This window comes from Sapajus apella, unplaced genomic scaffold, assembly GCF_009761245.1.
Source record: "Sapajus apella isolate SASKATOON/1434 unplaced genomic scaffold, GSC_monkey_1.0 scaffold8, whole genome shotgun sequence".
Classification (NCBI taxonomy): domain Eukaryota; kingdom Metazoa; phylum Chordata; class Mammalia; order Primates; family Cebidae; genus Sapajus; species Sapajus apella.
In genome coordinates this window covers 42,470,784-42,485,784 of record NW_022436948.1, presented here as the reverse complement: position 1 = coordinate 42,485,784, position 15,001 = coordinate 42,470,784, and the positions used below count along the sequence as shown (strand labels likewise).

Sequence of the window (15,001 nt, the reverse complement as noted above, 5' to 3'; positions counted from 1 at the left end):
TTTACTCAATGAAGTCAGTAGCTACATTATAGTAAACACAAACAGAAAACAAAAATTTAAAAACACATATACTCCCAAAGTAGATAAATATTAAAAAGATGGCAAAAGTATGAGTTTAAAATTGAGTAAATGTTACAAAAAGTTGTGCAATTTTCTCTCTAAAATCCTTTTCAAAATTTACATTTTGTGTTATTGTGTTGCTTTTCATCACGTCAGCCACCTCTCAAATTTACAAATTTATGAATTATAGATATGAAGTCAAATTCTTTTAATTCAGTGTGGTTGGTAAGTCCCATGTACAAACTCCAAGAATATATACAATGCTGACTAGAGTATAGGTGACCTGACTATTGAAGTTCAGTGAGTTAAAAAATGTGAATAAAATCTGATGCTCTGAAGTAAAATTTTTAAAGTAAATAATTATATTAAATAGCATAAAATGTACTTAATGTTATTGTCAGATACTAATATATATCTATTGTGTCAGTACAAGTTACCAAAAGCACCAATCTTAACAAGGTGATACAGAAATCATTCTGTTTATAGTATTTTCACCAGGATATAAAGTTTTGTTTTCAATTAAATGCAACATTATGAATCTGTTATTCAAAATATATATCTAGAAGTCTGTTTAAATGCCAAATACATAATCTTAGGGATGCCATTCGTAAGTGCAAGAGCAGTACTATCATCTTAAATTAAGAAATTATTTTGGAATTATTTCTTAAGTAATTTGAGCCAACATTTTTATTCTCATTGCTTTAGTACCCAAGCTATTTCCTAGCTGTAAAACACAAGTCTCTGGGCTTGCAGTAGGTTTTTCACTCTTTTTGCTTTTAATTTCATAGTTTAATTTCAAGGCATGAAAGAGTTAGAATCACCTAAAAGAGTCACTGCAGCTTCTGACAGAACAAGGGAGTAACAGGGAGCACCCTGATCTCTGAAAGTGTCTAACCTTTAAAATAGGACTTTATTGAGACGTTTTTTTTGAGGCAGAGTTTCGCTGCTATTGCCCAGGCTGGAGTGCAATGGCACGATATCAGTTCACCGCACCTCCGCCTCCCGGGTTCAAGTGATTCTCCTGCCTCAGCCTCCCAAGTAGCTGGAATTACAGGCATGCACCACCACGCCCAGCTAATTTTTGTATTTTTACTAGAGATAGAGTTTCACCGTGTTGGTCAGGCTGGTCTCAAACTCCCAACCTCAGGTGATCCGCCCGCCTCAGACTCCCTAAGTGCTGGGATTATAGGCATGAGGCACCACGCCTGGCCCCGAGATATTTTAATAGTATGTCACAGAATGTGTTTTAATTAATTTCAAAAACATTTAGGTACAAAAGGTATTTCCAGTCTCTGTCACTGAGTACTGTTTTCAAATCATATAATTGGTAGAATAAAGATCTAAGAATCTACTATTTCAAAAATATATTATTTTTAAATTAGGTCAAATTAGGATGTACACTTAAAGGATTACAAAACATACCTCAAGCCACATAAATATATCCTGTTTGTATAGTTCATGTCTGAAAGTAAATTAACACTGTTTTTCAGACACAATTTAAACAAATCTTCTATTAAAAAGGTATATAATCAATATCATAGTAATTAAAATTTTTAAAGTTTAAAAAAATATAAAAATAGTTTTAAAATTTTGGGTATAAATTCCTAGAAGTTCCCCTTCTATGTGCATGTATCTTTTAAAAAACACTTAATATCTAGAAATACAGACTTAAATAAAGAAAGTGCAGAGTCCACTGGCTCTTTTCTAATGTTTTCCTTCAGAAGTATGCTCATGAGTGGGAGTGTGTAAACCAGAGTCAATACTAAATCTTGCTAATTTGGTCCAAATGCTGATTTTATGTACTGGTCATTGTGCTTCCTTTCTTTTTTAACCATGAAAAACACAAATAAGTAATTATCAAGTCAGGTCCTTGAGTATTAATCTTCTCACTAAAATCGCTATGGTTATCTTGTCCCAGTTACCACTATTCAGGATGTTTCTTCTTCGGAGAAAGAAGAATGTCCCAGTTCACCTTGCCAGTATGACTTGTTTATGAGATCACATCATGAGCATCACTGTTAGGTCGCTGTGGCCCAGCCAGGGGAGGCAGCGGCTTCCCACAGAAATCTAAGTAAAGAAAGAAAACCAAATGCATGAAACAATTATGGTAAATCAAGATTTTTGACACAGTTCATTATTTTTCAATCAAAATCTTTAAAAAAAAAAAAAAAAAAAGACATTCTAAACTTAGCAGGTGAGACTATGTGTGCAGAAGATAGAAAAAAAAAATCAGAATCCAAGAAAACTTAAATTCAAAATATAATCACTAGAAAAAATTCCTAATTGTAGATTCAAAATTAATTTCTACTTAATAAAAAGCTGCACCTAATGGATATATTTATTATTACTTTTGTTTACTATTACACATTCACGCTAGAAGAGAACAAATATAAAATATTTAAAATCTATAGAACTTTTAATTCAAAAATCTATAAACCTGGTAATTCTACTCCATATTCTAATGCAAATGGCTGCTACTTTTAGGGTTATGTGTATGTCTGTTGGTTTGTTTTTTCTGAGATGGAGTTTCACTTTGTCGCCCAGTCTGTAGTGCAGAGGTGTGATCTCAGCTCACTGTAATCTCTGCCTCTTGGGTTCAAGCAATTCTCCTGCCTCAGCCTCCCAAGTAGTTTGGATGACAGGCGTGCACCACCACACCCCGCTAATTTTTTATTTTTATTAGAGATGGAGTTTCACCAGATGGGCTGGGCTGGTCTGGAACTCCTGGCCTCAAGTGATCTACCCGTCTCAGCCTCCCAGAGTGCTGGGATTACAGGCGTGAGCCACCACGGGGCATCTAGGTATTTTAGTAGAAGTATTAATTATTGCAGTGTTCTTGTAAGTTGGAATCTTTTACAATAATGCTTCAATAGAGTTCAATGATTTGAGGCAATTTTATACAAAGAAGTCTTATTTTGTCCATTATGGTGAATTTCCATTTCATAATTATTGAAAATTGGCTTATAAACTTCATGGTATATGTAAACCTTTAGTAAGTACTTTCTGGTCTATTACCTTAAAATTATTCTAGATACATAGGTATTGCAGAAACACTTAAAATGAATATATTAATAGGGGAAAGTGATTTTTAAAACAACTATCAATTCAAAGCAATTACTAAGCTGCAAGGATGTCCAGACAAATCTTAATGGCATACAATAATGAATTCAAGGTATGTGTTTCAAAGCTAGACAGGCCTAAGTTTACATTCTGATTCTGTCACTTATTAGGTATATGTAACATTGGGGTATAGTCTCCTCACACACAAAATGGGGATATTGTTGCCCTTCTCATGAAGATATTTGGGAGAATTAAAATGATATAAATACCTAAAGTGCTTAGCAATGTGATAGACACATGGTATATGTAATTATTATTGCTATAATTAAAGTGGTAGGAGACATTCAATTATTTTGATAAAGTATGCTTTCTCTAATTTCTTGAATTCAAAAAATTAATAGAATTTTCATAGAAACAGAATTCACTATTAAACTAGAGTGAATATGTTTTTAAATAGGTTTTACTTTTAGAATTTTAAAATAAAAAACATGTAAGAAATGTCTTTTTCCCTTCTAAGAAATTATTCAGTTGATTTTGACTTGCTATTTCCTTTTTTTTTTCTTTCTTTTTTTCTTTTTCTCTCCCCTCTCTCTCTTTCTCTCTTTCTTTTTCACAAGATGGGGATCTCCCTAGGTCACTATTTTGCCCAGACTGGTCTGAAACTCCTGGCCTCAAGAAGCCCTTCTCCCTCAGCCTCCCAAAGTGCTGGGATTACAGGCATGAGCTACCCCATCCAGATGATTTTCTACTATTTCTTTGCCAGAAAATCAAATCATTCTATACAAAGAAGATTTCTTATTTGTAAAGTATGTGCCCCACTAAAATGACAAACTTAATTGCCAACACATTTTTATAAACGGCTTCAACTTCTTTACCATGAAAATTGAGGAGCAGTAAACCACACACAAAATTTTATCTTCCTCCATAATTTTAAAATTTGAAAATATTCTTGAGTTTGTGCATTTGGCACTCTTACCAACATGATCTTATGATTTATTTTTCATAGTGTGTAATACATAATATATAACATTGATAAAGCATAGACAGAGTGCTTAAAAAATGAATACAAATTCTCTTTTTAAGTCTCTTCTCTAAATGCAACTGCCTGACCTGTTACACTGAGCAAGCTTTGTAGGCAGTAAAAGCAATTAGAAAAGTAGAATAAACTTGCCATTAATGTAAATCTCTATACTCAAAATACAAGTAGGGGACATAAAGATGGCAACAACAGACACTGGGAGCTAACAAAGGGAGAGTGGGATGGGCACTGAAAAAACTATCAGGCACTATGCTCCTTACCTGGGTGATGGAATCATTCAGACTCCAAACCTCAGCATCATGCAATATACCCATGTAATAAACCTGCACGTGTACTCCATGAATTTCAATAAAAGTTGAAATTATTTTTTATAAAATACTTAAAGGGAAAAAAAAGTACAAGTCTCTGCCTTAAAAATTCCCAATATGACTACAGCATATTAGTTTTCAACTCAGTAAATTTTAAGCCAAACCAAATTTCCAATTCTTAATTATCTACTCTAGTTCATCATATATTGTTGTCTACTTGTCATAAACCTTTTATCAATTTACTTTGAATATAAAGGCAAATAAATATGTACAAACTTAGAAAAAGAAGAAGATTCAATTATGTAATTGATACCTATCAGCATCTAAGATTAACATCTCATGATGAACTCTAAAAACTACTAAATGTAAGCTTTTTGTACTAAAAATTTATATTTATCTTTCCCAATTAAAAGCAGAGTTGACTGTACATTTTCTTAACTCCACTTTTAACACTCTCCGTAATTTTATATTTTCTCTTTCTTACCCCTCAGTGCACATAAACCTAATCTTCCTGTCACTGGCAACTTCAGGTTACTCTCCAACTAAACAATATTCTTTCCTACCTCTCTACCTTGAAATAGTCTGTTTCTTTGGCTTCCTGACTCTTCTCATTGTTTGAAGACTCGTTCTAATGCCACTTTCCCTAACTGCCCATGCACAGTACTCCTATTGTGCATAGTACTCTGTACACCATAGAACTCATTGTCATATATACCGCAGTAAGCTGAAGAATTGCCCTCTCTATACGGTAGGATCCTCACAAAGGCAGAATGCACATTTTATTCATCTTGTTATTACTAATCTTTTAACAAAAAACAAAATAGTTGTTTGTTAAATGAGTTCAATAACAGAAAAAATGTCATATGAAAAAATTTTTCTTCATATGTATATGTGTGTACATATAAATATACGCACTAACATTACCTAGTTTTCTCTGACAACATAGTGAATATTTATATTGACAATGTACTCTTTAATGTATGCAAGTTCGCTGAGTTGTATAATAAAAAAGAAATCTACTGTAGTCAATATAAACATCATAATGTAAGGTGAGAAAACTAAACAGAGATATGAGACTCCACTGAAAATACAATTTCAGTAATTCTGATATAGTCTAAGGACAAATTTCTATTTCTTTAAAAATGTAAAAAAAAAAAATCCATTAATCTTCACTAACAATTATCAAGAAATATTTCATTACCAACCTATACAGAATTCTGAGAAAAAAAAGCAAATAGCACATTTATATTTATGTACTTTCTAAATAAAAATATTTAAACTGGTTTGATATGATTTCAAATTATATGGTAATGCTTTTCTAAAGATTAAATTTCTGACTTTTTTCCTAGTAAGTGAAACCAAATTATAGACTAGGTAAACACAGAGCTATCATAAAAGGAACTGGGTGTTCTTAACAAACAAGTTTATTGAGCCACAATTAGCTACAATTCTTTTGCATTCTAGAAATATTTTACTGAAGGGACCTAGACTGATGATCTGTAATCAGAACTTCTCCCTGTTTTATAAAGCGGTTTTCTACTTCTCCTAAATATCCTTCCTCTAGTTTTTGCATCCTAGAATTCCAATGCCATAAACTACCTAGACTATAGCATATGTTAGTTATATTTAAAGAAAATTGTTCTTAATTCAATAAAGCTGTCAGTAACTTTCTTTCTACTGTGTCAAACTTTATTTGGTTTACTGATTTGATCTCTGATTTTACAAACTGTGTTATCTTTACTTCACTGTAAAGTAGCTGGTTGTCTTATTAGGAATAGAGAGAAAAAAATTATGTGGCATTGAGTATATTGGGCATATACAGGAAACTACAGCTTTTAACACTTAAGTTATCATTGTAATGTCTCAGTTAAATTGTTTTAAAACCTTTTCTAACTCCTTGTATAAATGTATCATGTATAAACACAAGCTATGATTATTTTTACCTCTGTATCCTAAGGTAAACAACAAATCAAATTATATAGATGTAAAGCATACTTAATAAAAAAAATTAAATAATATGAAAAAAAGAGAAGTATAATGAAAAAGGATGGCTGTGGATTTGACGGGCTTCCAAAACTAAAACATAAGTTTGTTGAAGTTATAAGGTTAAAGAAAAGTGCATGTAACATGTACAGAAGACATCTGAAAACCAATCCTTTTGCATTACCATTATGACGTGTTTCACCAAGAGGCTCGAGTTTTGGAAGTCTAGTGACTTTAGGGGTTCCCCAGCCAACTAAAGAAAAAGAAAAACATTTAAAAATACTGTTAAACAAGGTCTCTTTAGGTCTGTTGAGAGGATCCCTCCCTGGAAAGGAAGCATATGTAACATTCAATATCAATTCAAATATATTGAATGACAGTAAGGAATAGCCATAAACCCATTTTAAATGGCTTCTATATTTTAAAATGTAATTATAGGCTGCTAACATCTGCTTTGAGTTTTCAATAATTTTTAATAAAAAATATAAGCACCTTCACTGCTATCAAAAACAAACTCATGCTAACATTCTAACTCTAAGCAGAGACTAAATATTTTCTTAATAAATGGAATACTGGAAATGAGTCTGTAAGAAATTCTTAAAAGCAAATGTTACCAAATACTTTCTACAGCCTTGTAGCAGGGATGTAGGGGCACTATAACACATAATTATCTAGTCATTACGTATTTATTGAGCAGCTATAGTAGGTGAGGTATTAACCTTAGTGCTGAAAAGTTACTCTAATTGAGAGTAACTTTTTGATTAATAATTGATTGTGGAAGTTAAGTACCAGTGTCTTACATGCATTATTCCATTTAATCCTCATAACAACTTAAGACATGGGTAAGTATGTTGAAAATATATTAGAAAAAATTGATACATCTTGGTTTCAAATGTTAAGTTTCAGGATGAAAGGTCCAATTTTTTTTTTTTTTTTTTTAGAGATGGAGTCTCGCCCTGTTGCCCAGGCTGGAGTGCAGTGGCATGATATTGGCTCACTGCAACTTCTACGTCCTGGGTTCAAGCCATTCTCCTGCCTCAGCCACCTGAGTAGCTGCGATTACAGGTGCATGCCACCACACCCAGCTAATTTTTGGATTTTTAGAAGAGATGGGGTTTCACTATGTTGGCCAGGCTGGTCTTGAAGTCCTGACCTCATAATACGCCCACCTTAGCCTCTCAAAGTGCTGGAATTACAGGCATGAGCCACCATTCTCAGCCTTTTGTATCTTTAGTAGAGACAGAGTTTCACCATGTTGGCCAGGCTGGTCTCGAACTCCTGACCTTGTGATCTGCCCACTTCAGCCTTCCAAAGTGCTGGGACTGATTACAGCAGTGAACCACCACGTCCAGCTGGTCCAATGTTTTAAAGGCTCATGTTAACCATCCATCATGAAACTTTAATTAACATCTAGGTACTAATATTTCAAAAAGAACTTGAACATATTCTAGGAAATACTGGATAAAGTTTTCTTAATAGTTTTTACTTATTTTTTCCATTATAAACTTTTTTTATTTAAAAAGAGAATGGACATTTTTGTTAGCAAATTTTGTTCAAATTAGAGTTAAAAGATTATTTTTTACAAACATACAAGATAATGAATATACAGAATAAAAATGGCAAGATTGCTTTTTTCTTTTCTTCTCTGTTGTTTAAAAGAATATTTCTAAATTCAGTATCAGTATCAATTTACTCACCAGGAGGAGGAGGTGGGGGTGGTGTTGGACTCTCAGGAGCACCGTCATCTATATTAAGTGGTTCTACCCGGTGGTTCCTTTTCATTCTTAGTTTCTTAGTTTTCTTTTTACCATTAGCTACAAGAATATAAACATGAAATTTTATATCTTTAGGAAAAAGTGAACTTTTATAATAGAAAACAAAGTATAAAACAAGAATATTGATAACATAAAAACATCTTGACAATTCAACTTTGGAAATTGTTACCAACAACCAAATGTGCAGTTGCATTTACTAAGAATATATATTTTTAAGTGATAGCTTATTGAATGACAAATGAATATGATACAACAAAGAGCCAAACATCTGTATTTTAATTTCAGAGAGGTTTTTCAGACTACAAAAAAATGTCGTATGAAACAAAATTGTGTAATTGTAAGTGTTTCCATGAAATTCATAATAATCTGAGGAAAGAAGCTATTCATTACTGTGTCACTCAGTATATTTGATTTTTCTCAGTGGGATATGTAGAATGATTCTAGGTATAAATAGTCAAAAATTAATTCTTTGAAATGTGACATAAAGGGCCCTAAACAAATCTAAACATGTTACTTATTTAAAATAACTCCTACAAGGCTAAGCATGGCAACTTATACCTGTAAAAACAGCACTTTGGGAGGATGAAGTGGGAGGAATGGGTGAGCCCAGGAGTTAGAGAACCGTCTGGCCAACACAGCAAGATCTCATCTCTATGAAAAAAATACATATATAGCATGGCTTTGTTTTCATGCACTTGTAGTCCCAATTATTCATGAGGCTAAGGCAGAAGGATTGCTTGAGCCCTGAAGCTTGAGGCTGCAGTAGCATGACTGTGCCATTGCCATCCAGCTTGGGTGACAAAGTGAGTCCTTATCTCAAAAAAAAAAAAAAAATTGATAAAATAACCCCTGAAAGAAGGTAGGCCCAATATAATACATACATGTAACCAAAATCACATTAGTAGAAACAGCAGAATTGAATGTATTCTTTCTTAAAAAATTATTCACATATTTTAACTTAAACACATCAAGAGTACCTATTAATGTATAAATTTCAATAAGGTGAACTAGGATGACATAGTAGTTAACTAAATTTAGAACATCGATGTTGTTGCAACTTTTTTTTCCTCGCTCCGTGCCTAGGCTGTTGGCTCACTGCAGCCTCCACCTCCCAGGTTCAAGTGATTCTTGTGCCTCAGGCTCCAGAGTAGCTGGGAGTGCAGGCGTGTGCCACTATATCCTGCTAGTTTTTGTATTTTTTTGTGAAGACGGGCTTTTACCATGCTTCCCAGTCTGGTTTCGAACTCCTGACCAAGTGATCTGCCCTCCTCGGCTTCAACTGCTGGGATTACAGGTGTGAGCCACCCTGCTCAGACAATGTAACTGCAATATTTTAACTGATAGTTACAAACAGCCATGTCTCTGTGTGTGTGTGTGTGTGTGTGTGTGTGTGTGTGTCTCTCTGTGTGTGTGCATGCACACACATGCAATGTACTTTCTAAATTGGAATTATTTGTAACATAAAATATATCCAATATCTGTGAAGCCTACAAAGCAATAAAAAATACAAACACACTTAGAAACAAATAATTATTCTAAATAAACTAGTGTTGTTTGAAACATTTCATACAAAAAAATAGATCTTTTTTACAATTAAAATGGTAAGCTTAACAACTGGAAGAACAGATCCATAAGATGTGGAATACAACCACCATAAGGTACTTAAGGGTGGGCAGTAGTTCAAGGTCATGGAAAAGCACAGATGTGGATCAGATGATCTCGACTGGGGTCTCAGTTTACACAGACAAGATATATGATCTTAAGTAACCCAACCTCTTCAAGTCCCTGTTCTCTTCATTTATATAATGCAATAGTATACCCTAGGATTGCTATGTTAAATAACATAATGTTATTTTAAATAATATAGCACATCCAAATGCTGTTTTAAAGTATAAAATGTTATTATTATAGTTACATGATTTACTACCTTACATCTCCCTGTGCTATATTTTCAAATCATTTATCAAAATCATTTTGCTCTTTAACAAGTATTAAAGAACTCTTTAAAAACTTAGAGACCACTGTAATAGGTCTACTTACTTTTTAACTCTGTTGACAGTTATATGGGTACCAGTATGACTGCCCTAACTTCCCAACTGACAAAGAATGTAACTTTCAAATCTAATATTTGTCATCCAGCAAAATATCCATGTTAGCTAATCTATATCTCAGGAATTGAAATCTTATTTTTATAAGCCCTGTGATACTATAAAAAATTATTATACATAATGAAGCCATATTAATAACCAAAAATGTCAAGGGAGCAACAGTTATGGGGCATCTCTCATGTGGCAGACACTGCTAGGAGTAGAGTTATTTTCTAAGTAACCCTAAAAGCCCCAGACAATATTTATTTGCATTTTAGAGATTAAAAAAAGTAATACTAAAGAATGTTATATAACTTAACATATATCTAGTAGATAATGGGTCAGAATTCTATCCCAAGTTGTCTGATTCCAAATGCAGGCTATATCCCTATGACACCAAAAGACAGGAATGTACTTTTGCATAACATAGCCAGTTAGAAAAAGAAAACCAATTATGAGTTGAAGATTTTTTATGATATTAAAATAAGAGAAAAATGGCTATTTCACAAGACATTTAAAAATGTTCTACCGATTGTTTGCTACCTATAGCAACAGCCAGTCAACAAAGGAAATAATGCTGATGTAGCATTATGAGCCTTACAAAACAAACAAAAAAAGCCTTAAGATGTTAAATTTATTCCAAGGACTCTTGAGAGCTATGCTGTATCCCAAATTTATGAAAATAGAATTAAAAATGAAATTATCTGCTGAAATTCTTGTAAGTTACAAAGGACCACATTTTAAGTCATCATGTTAGGAACAAACTGGTCAAATAATCAAAGACCTTGAGAAAATCATGAAAAATATGGCATTTGAAGGCAGAAAAATACTATAGTACTCTTTTATAAAAATAAACATAATAAATGAGATGAAGTATAAGTTTTATTTACATATGCATAAGATCATTACTTTAAGTAACTAGATTTATTACCTGATTCTAATGATGGCTGGTCTGTCTCATCTTCATTCTCTAACTGCTGTGTTAATGATTCCTTATAATTTTCTACTAGTCCAAATTCATTATTTTTTTGGCCACCGTCATTAACCTGGCCTTGTGTCTCCATTTGCTCAGGCTCCATTTTCTGGTTCAGATGGCACCCATCACTGTCTCTCTCCATTTTTTGCTTTTTTTTCTCTTTTTCAAGTTTTCTTTCATTCTAACAAAGAATAAAATACATTATCTTCATTATAATGGTTTTATCTAAGATAGTTTTAAAAGAGGAATCATATACCTTAACAGCATTCTGTAACTTCAGGGACACTGAGAGATTTCTATTTTAAAAATAATTTGATGAATACATCATTAAAATATGCTAAATGTCAAACATTCAGTAAACACAGAAAGTATAATGAAAGAAAACAAGTATTACCAGTAATTCTACAATCTAGAGATGACTAATTTTCATCTATATTATTTGGTATATAATCTATTTTGTCTATAATCACTAAGATAATTTTCTCTGCAAACCCCCACACGTACATACATACATCACGTAAAGACATACATCACCCAGAAACATGCATAAATGTACGTATCCATATATACATATGTTTTTGTTGTTTAAACAAAAAAGATTTCAAGTTTTTACTGAAGAACATATATTTCTTTCCATGCCAATGAATATATGAAGTGCTCAGAACAGTGCCTTATAAATAGTAAATGATGTTAGCTACAATTATTTTCATCAGTTATATTATTGTTTTGAATGTTTATAGCATACCAAATCTGTCAATGAACAAAGAATTTATTTCCAATTTTTCACTATTTTAAAAAATAGAAAATCCTAATAGTTTTTTGTGGTTTTTTTTTTTTTTAACGTTAAATTGCTAACAGTAGAGCTGTTGAAGTCAGTGGGTAGGCAAATTTTAAAATGTCACATATAGTCACAAACTTCCCTTCAGAAAAACTGAATCAATGTACACCACAGGCAAAGGGCTGGGAGAGTGATTTTTTTCTACATCGTATTCAATACTGCATATCATGATTGACCTTTTACATCGCTGCCATATTAATACATATTTTTATCTTAGTGTTGTTTTGAGTGTAAGTTAAAATTTTTATTGCTGGCAAAAATAAACTATTAAATACACTTGTTGACATTTTTAATTTTTCTTTAGGAAGCTGCCTTTGGCAACCCAATACCCACTTTTCTATTAGATTCTCATTATTTTCATCGTAATTTGTAAGGGTTCTTTTGTGCATCTGAGTCACTAAGACCAGGCAGAGAGCCACATAAGCCTATGCATCCCATTTTTCACTAGAGTTTGGTATATTTCTTTTTAACTTTGTAGAATAATTCCTTTAGAATTGGGTAGTATAAGATCTGTTCATTTTTTCCTTTATGATTTGTGGCTTGATTGTGCTGCTTTGAATTTTTTTCCTCCTCCAAGCACATATAAAGATTTAACTACACTGTCAACTAGTAACTTGAAGACTTTCACTTAAACATATTTAAGTTTTAGGTGCTTTTGGAATTTAACTAGGTAGACAGTATTCAATAATTTTACTTTTCTCTAAATAGTTATTCTTTTCTGTCAGATTTGAAATGTTATCTTTATCTTGTACTAAAATGCTCATACATAATTATGTTTGTTAGTATTTGTTCTATTGATCTGCCTGTCTATCCTGGAACCAATACCTTCCAGTATTTTACCATTTTAATTATCTGCAGTAAAAATCAAAGGAATATTAAGTGCTTCTGTACCAAAAAACATGCTAAAAAAGTTTTGTAGGGGGGAAAAAAAGAAAATCTATATGGTTAAAAAAAATACAGCTAATTTGTTTTTTATTTCTTTACTGACCATCTTCTTGAAATTATTATAGTTTAAAAGCATAAGTGTACTTTCCCCATGCCACTTATTAATTTAGCAACTTTCTATATATTATATACTATGTTTTACATCAGTATTATTCATTTCTATACATTGTGGAAAATACAATGTTGAGAGAGGCACTAGACCCTTGTACATAATTTATACCCATGATACTATAAAATAACCATTATTTATAAAGCAAGGCTTATCATGCACAGGGAATAACTAATGTTTCAAAGTAAAAAATACAACTTAACCTCTTCTTTATCAATATTTTTAAGAAAAACATAAAACAAAACTTGACAAATACAATATCTGATAGAATTGAGACAAACAGCTCAAGCTATTAAGATGGCTTTACTATAATTAGAAATGCACATATTTAAGGTGAATGCAATGAGGTTAATGAAAGATTGAATATAATTAACCTTCTGGTATCCAAACAACTTAAAAACCAATGGCTCATATTACCAATTACTTTGCAAAATAAAGCAACACCAAAACTAACCAATCATCTTACCTGCGGAGCTGCCTCCCTCCTCAGCAGCAGCCCCGAGGAAGTTTAAACAAGCATCCACCTTTCCAGATGAGCACCTGTGTGGAAGGAGGCAGTGACAGGGAAGAGGAATGGGGAACACACAGGCAGGACCAGCAAGTCAGCCTAAGATTTAGGAAGCACTGCCTCAGAGGAGGCATTGCTGCTGCCAGCCATGAAAGCAGAGCCAATGCAAACTCTGGACACTAGCAGAAAATGAAAACAGACACAGATACACAGATGCGCACACACACAACCCCTTCACTTCTTCATAATTAAAATCTATAAATTAATGTTGGTAAAATTTCTGATTTAAAATTGAAATAAATGGTATTTGGATATAGGAGAATTTATTGCCATTTCAAACATTCTTAAGTATCCTGGAAAAACAGAAAATTGTTTATGTACTCTAATGCATTCTAAGTAAATATTATTGCAAATGGACAGTAACAGCAATACAGAAACACAGAAAATGTAAAGAAGAGTAAATATATTATTACTACATGAAATAAATGACAAAATAGATTTACCAACACAGCAACTATAATAATTGCTACAGTCAACGTTATTTATTGTCATTGAATTCTGAATTCATATTCCCCCTTTCACACTAGATTCAAAGGTAATTTAAGAGTAAGAAGAAAAAGCAATAAACCTTTAATCAGTCTCTCATCTTTAATTTCTTGTAGAAATAATCTCTCTGAAGAAACACTTCTGTTTGCCTGCCTCCTTTCCTAACTTTCCACCTTCTTTTCCAAGTCTGAACTTATAACTTAAGATACAAAAATTACATTTGCCACCATTCATACCTCAATGATTACGGATGCTATTGGCTGGAACGGATTCATTGGTCCTGCATCCAACTCAGCCAGACCACTGGTTCCATCAAGCTCAGCCTGCTCTTGTTCATTTTGTTTTCTATTGTTTCAGGAAAAATAATTGAAATTTCTTTTGAGAAAGTGCTGAATCATGTTTAAGAAAACTGCAATAGATATAAGGCTATTACATGTAGTAATTTAAACATGTAGGCATGGTTTTGAATTACTGAGAGCATTTTAAAAATTTTTATGCAGGTAAAAGGCTTCTCCCCCCATGTAAAGACTAATCATTTCAATTTTTTTAAAAATGCTGATAAAAATGACATTTCCTATGACTGATTTCTTAATATCAATGGTGCAATTATTCTTCCATGTGCCAAGGGTATGACTGATCAACTTATTAATTACCCTTCAAAATCAATGCCAATGCTGTCCTCTTCACTGGTAGTTAACAAATAACAATTATTCTTTTTTGTTTTCTTTTTTTTTTTTTTTTTTTTTTTTTTTTTGTTTTTTTTTTTT

General features: G+C 32.5%; 1 protein-coding gene across 5 annotated transcripts in view; it reads right to left on the bottom strand.

Moving 5' to 3' along the window:
- Nucleotides 1-1,235: 1,235 nt before the first annotated feature.
- The window catches only part of ARL13B (ADP ribosylation factor like GTPase 13B), a 75,088-nt gene continuing 61,322 nt past the window's right edge, over nt 1,236-15,001 (bottom strand). For 4 of the 5 annotated variants that reach the window (XM_032277202.1, XM_032277205.1, XM_032277206.1 and 1 more), the window contains 5 exons: nt 14,471-14,579; nt 11,244-11,469; nt 8,148-8,264; nt 6,635-6,703; nt 1,861-2,127 (listed from right to left, as the gene is read on the bottom strand). In XM_032277202.1, coding sequence (XP_032133093.1) covers nt 2,051-2,127; nt 6,635-6,703; nt 8,148-8,264; nt 11,244-11,469; nt 14,471-14,579 — 598 coding nt within the window. In that variant the 3' untranslated portion in view covers nt 1,861-2,050. Of the gene's footprint in view, nt 2,128-6,634; nt 6,704-8,147; nt 8,265-11,243; nt 11,470-14,470; nt 14,580-15,001 lie in introns of all 5 variants that reach the window. The other variant, XM_032277203.1, reaches the window with a different exon arrangement.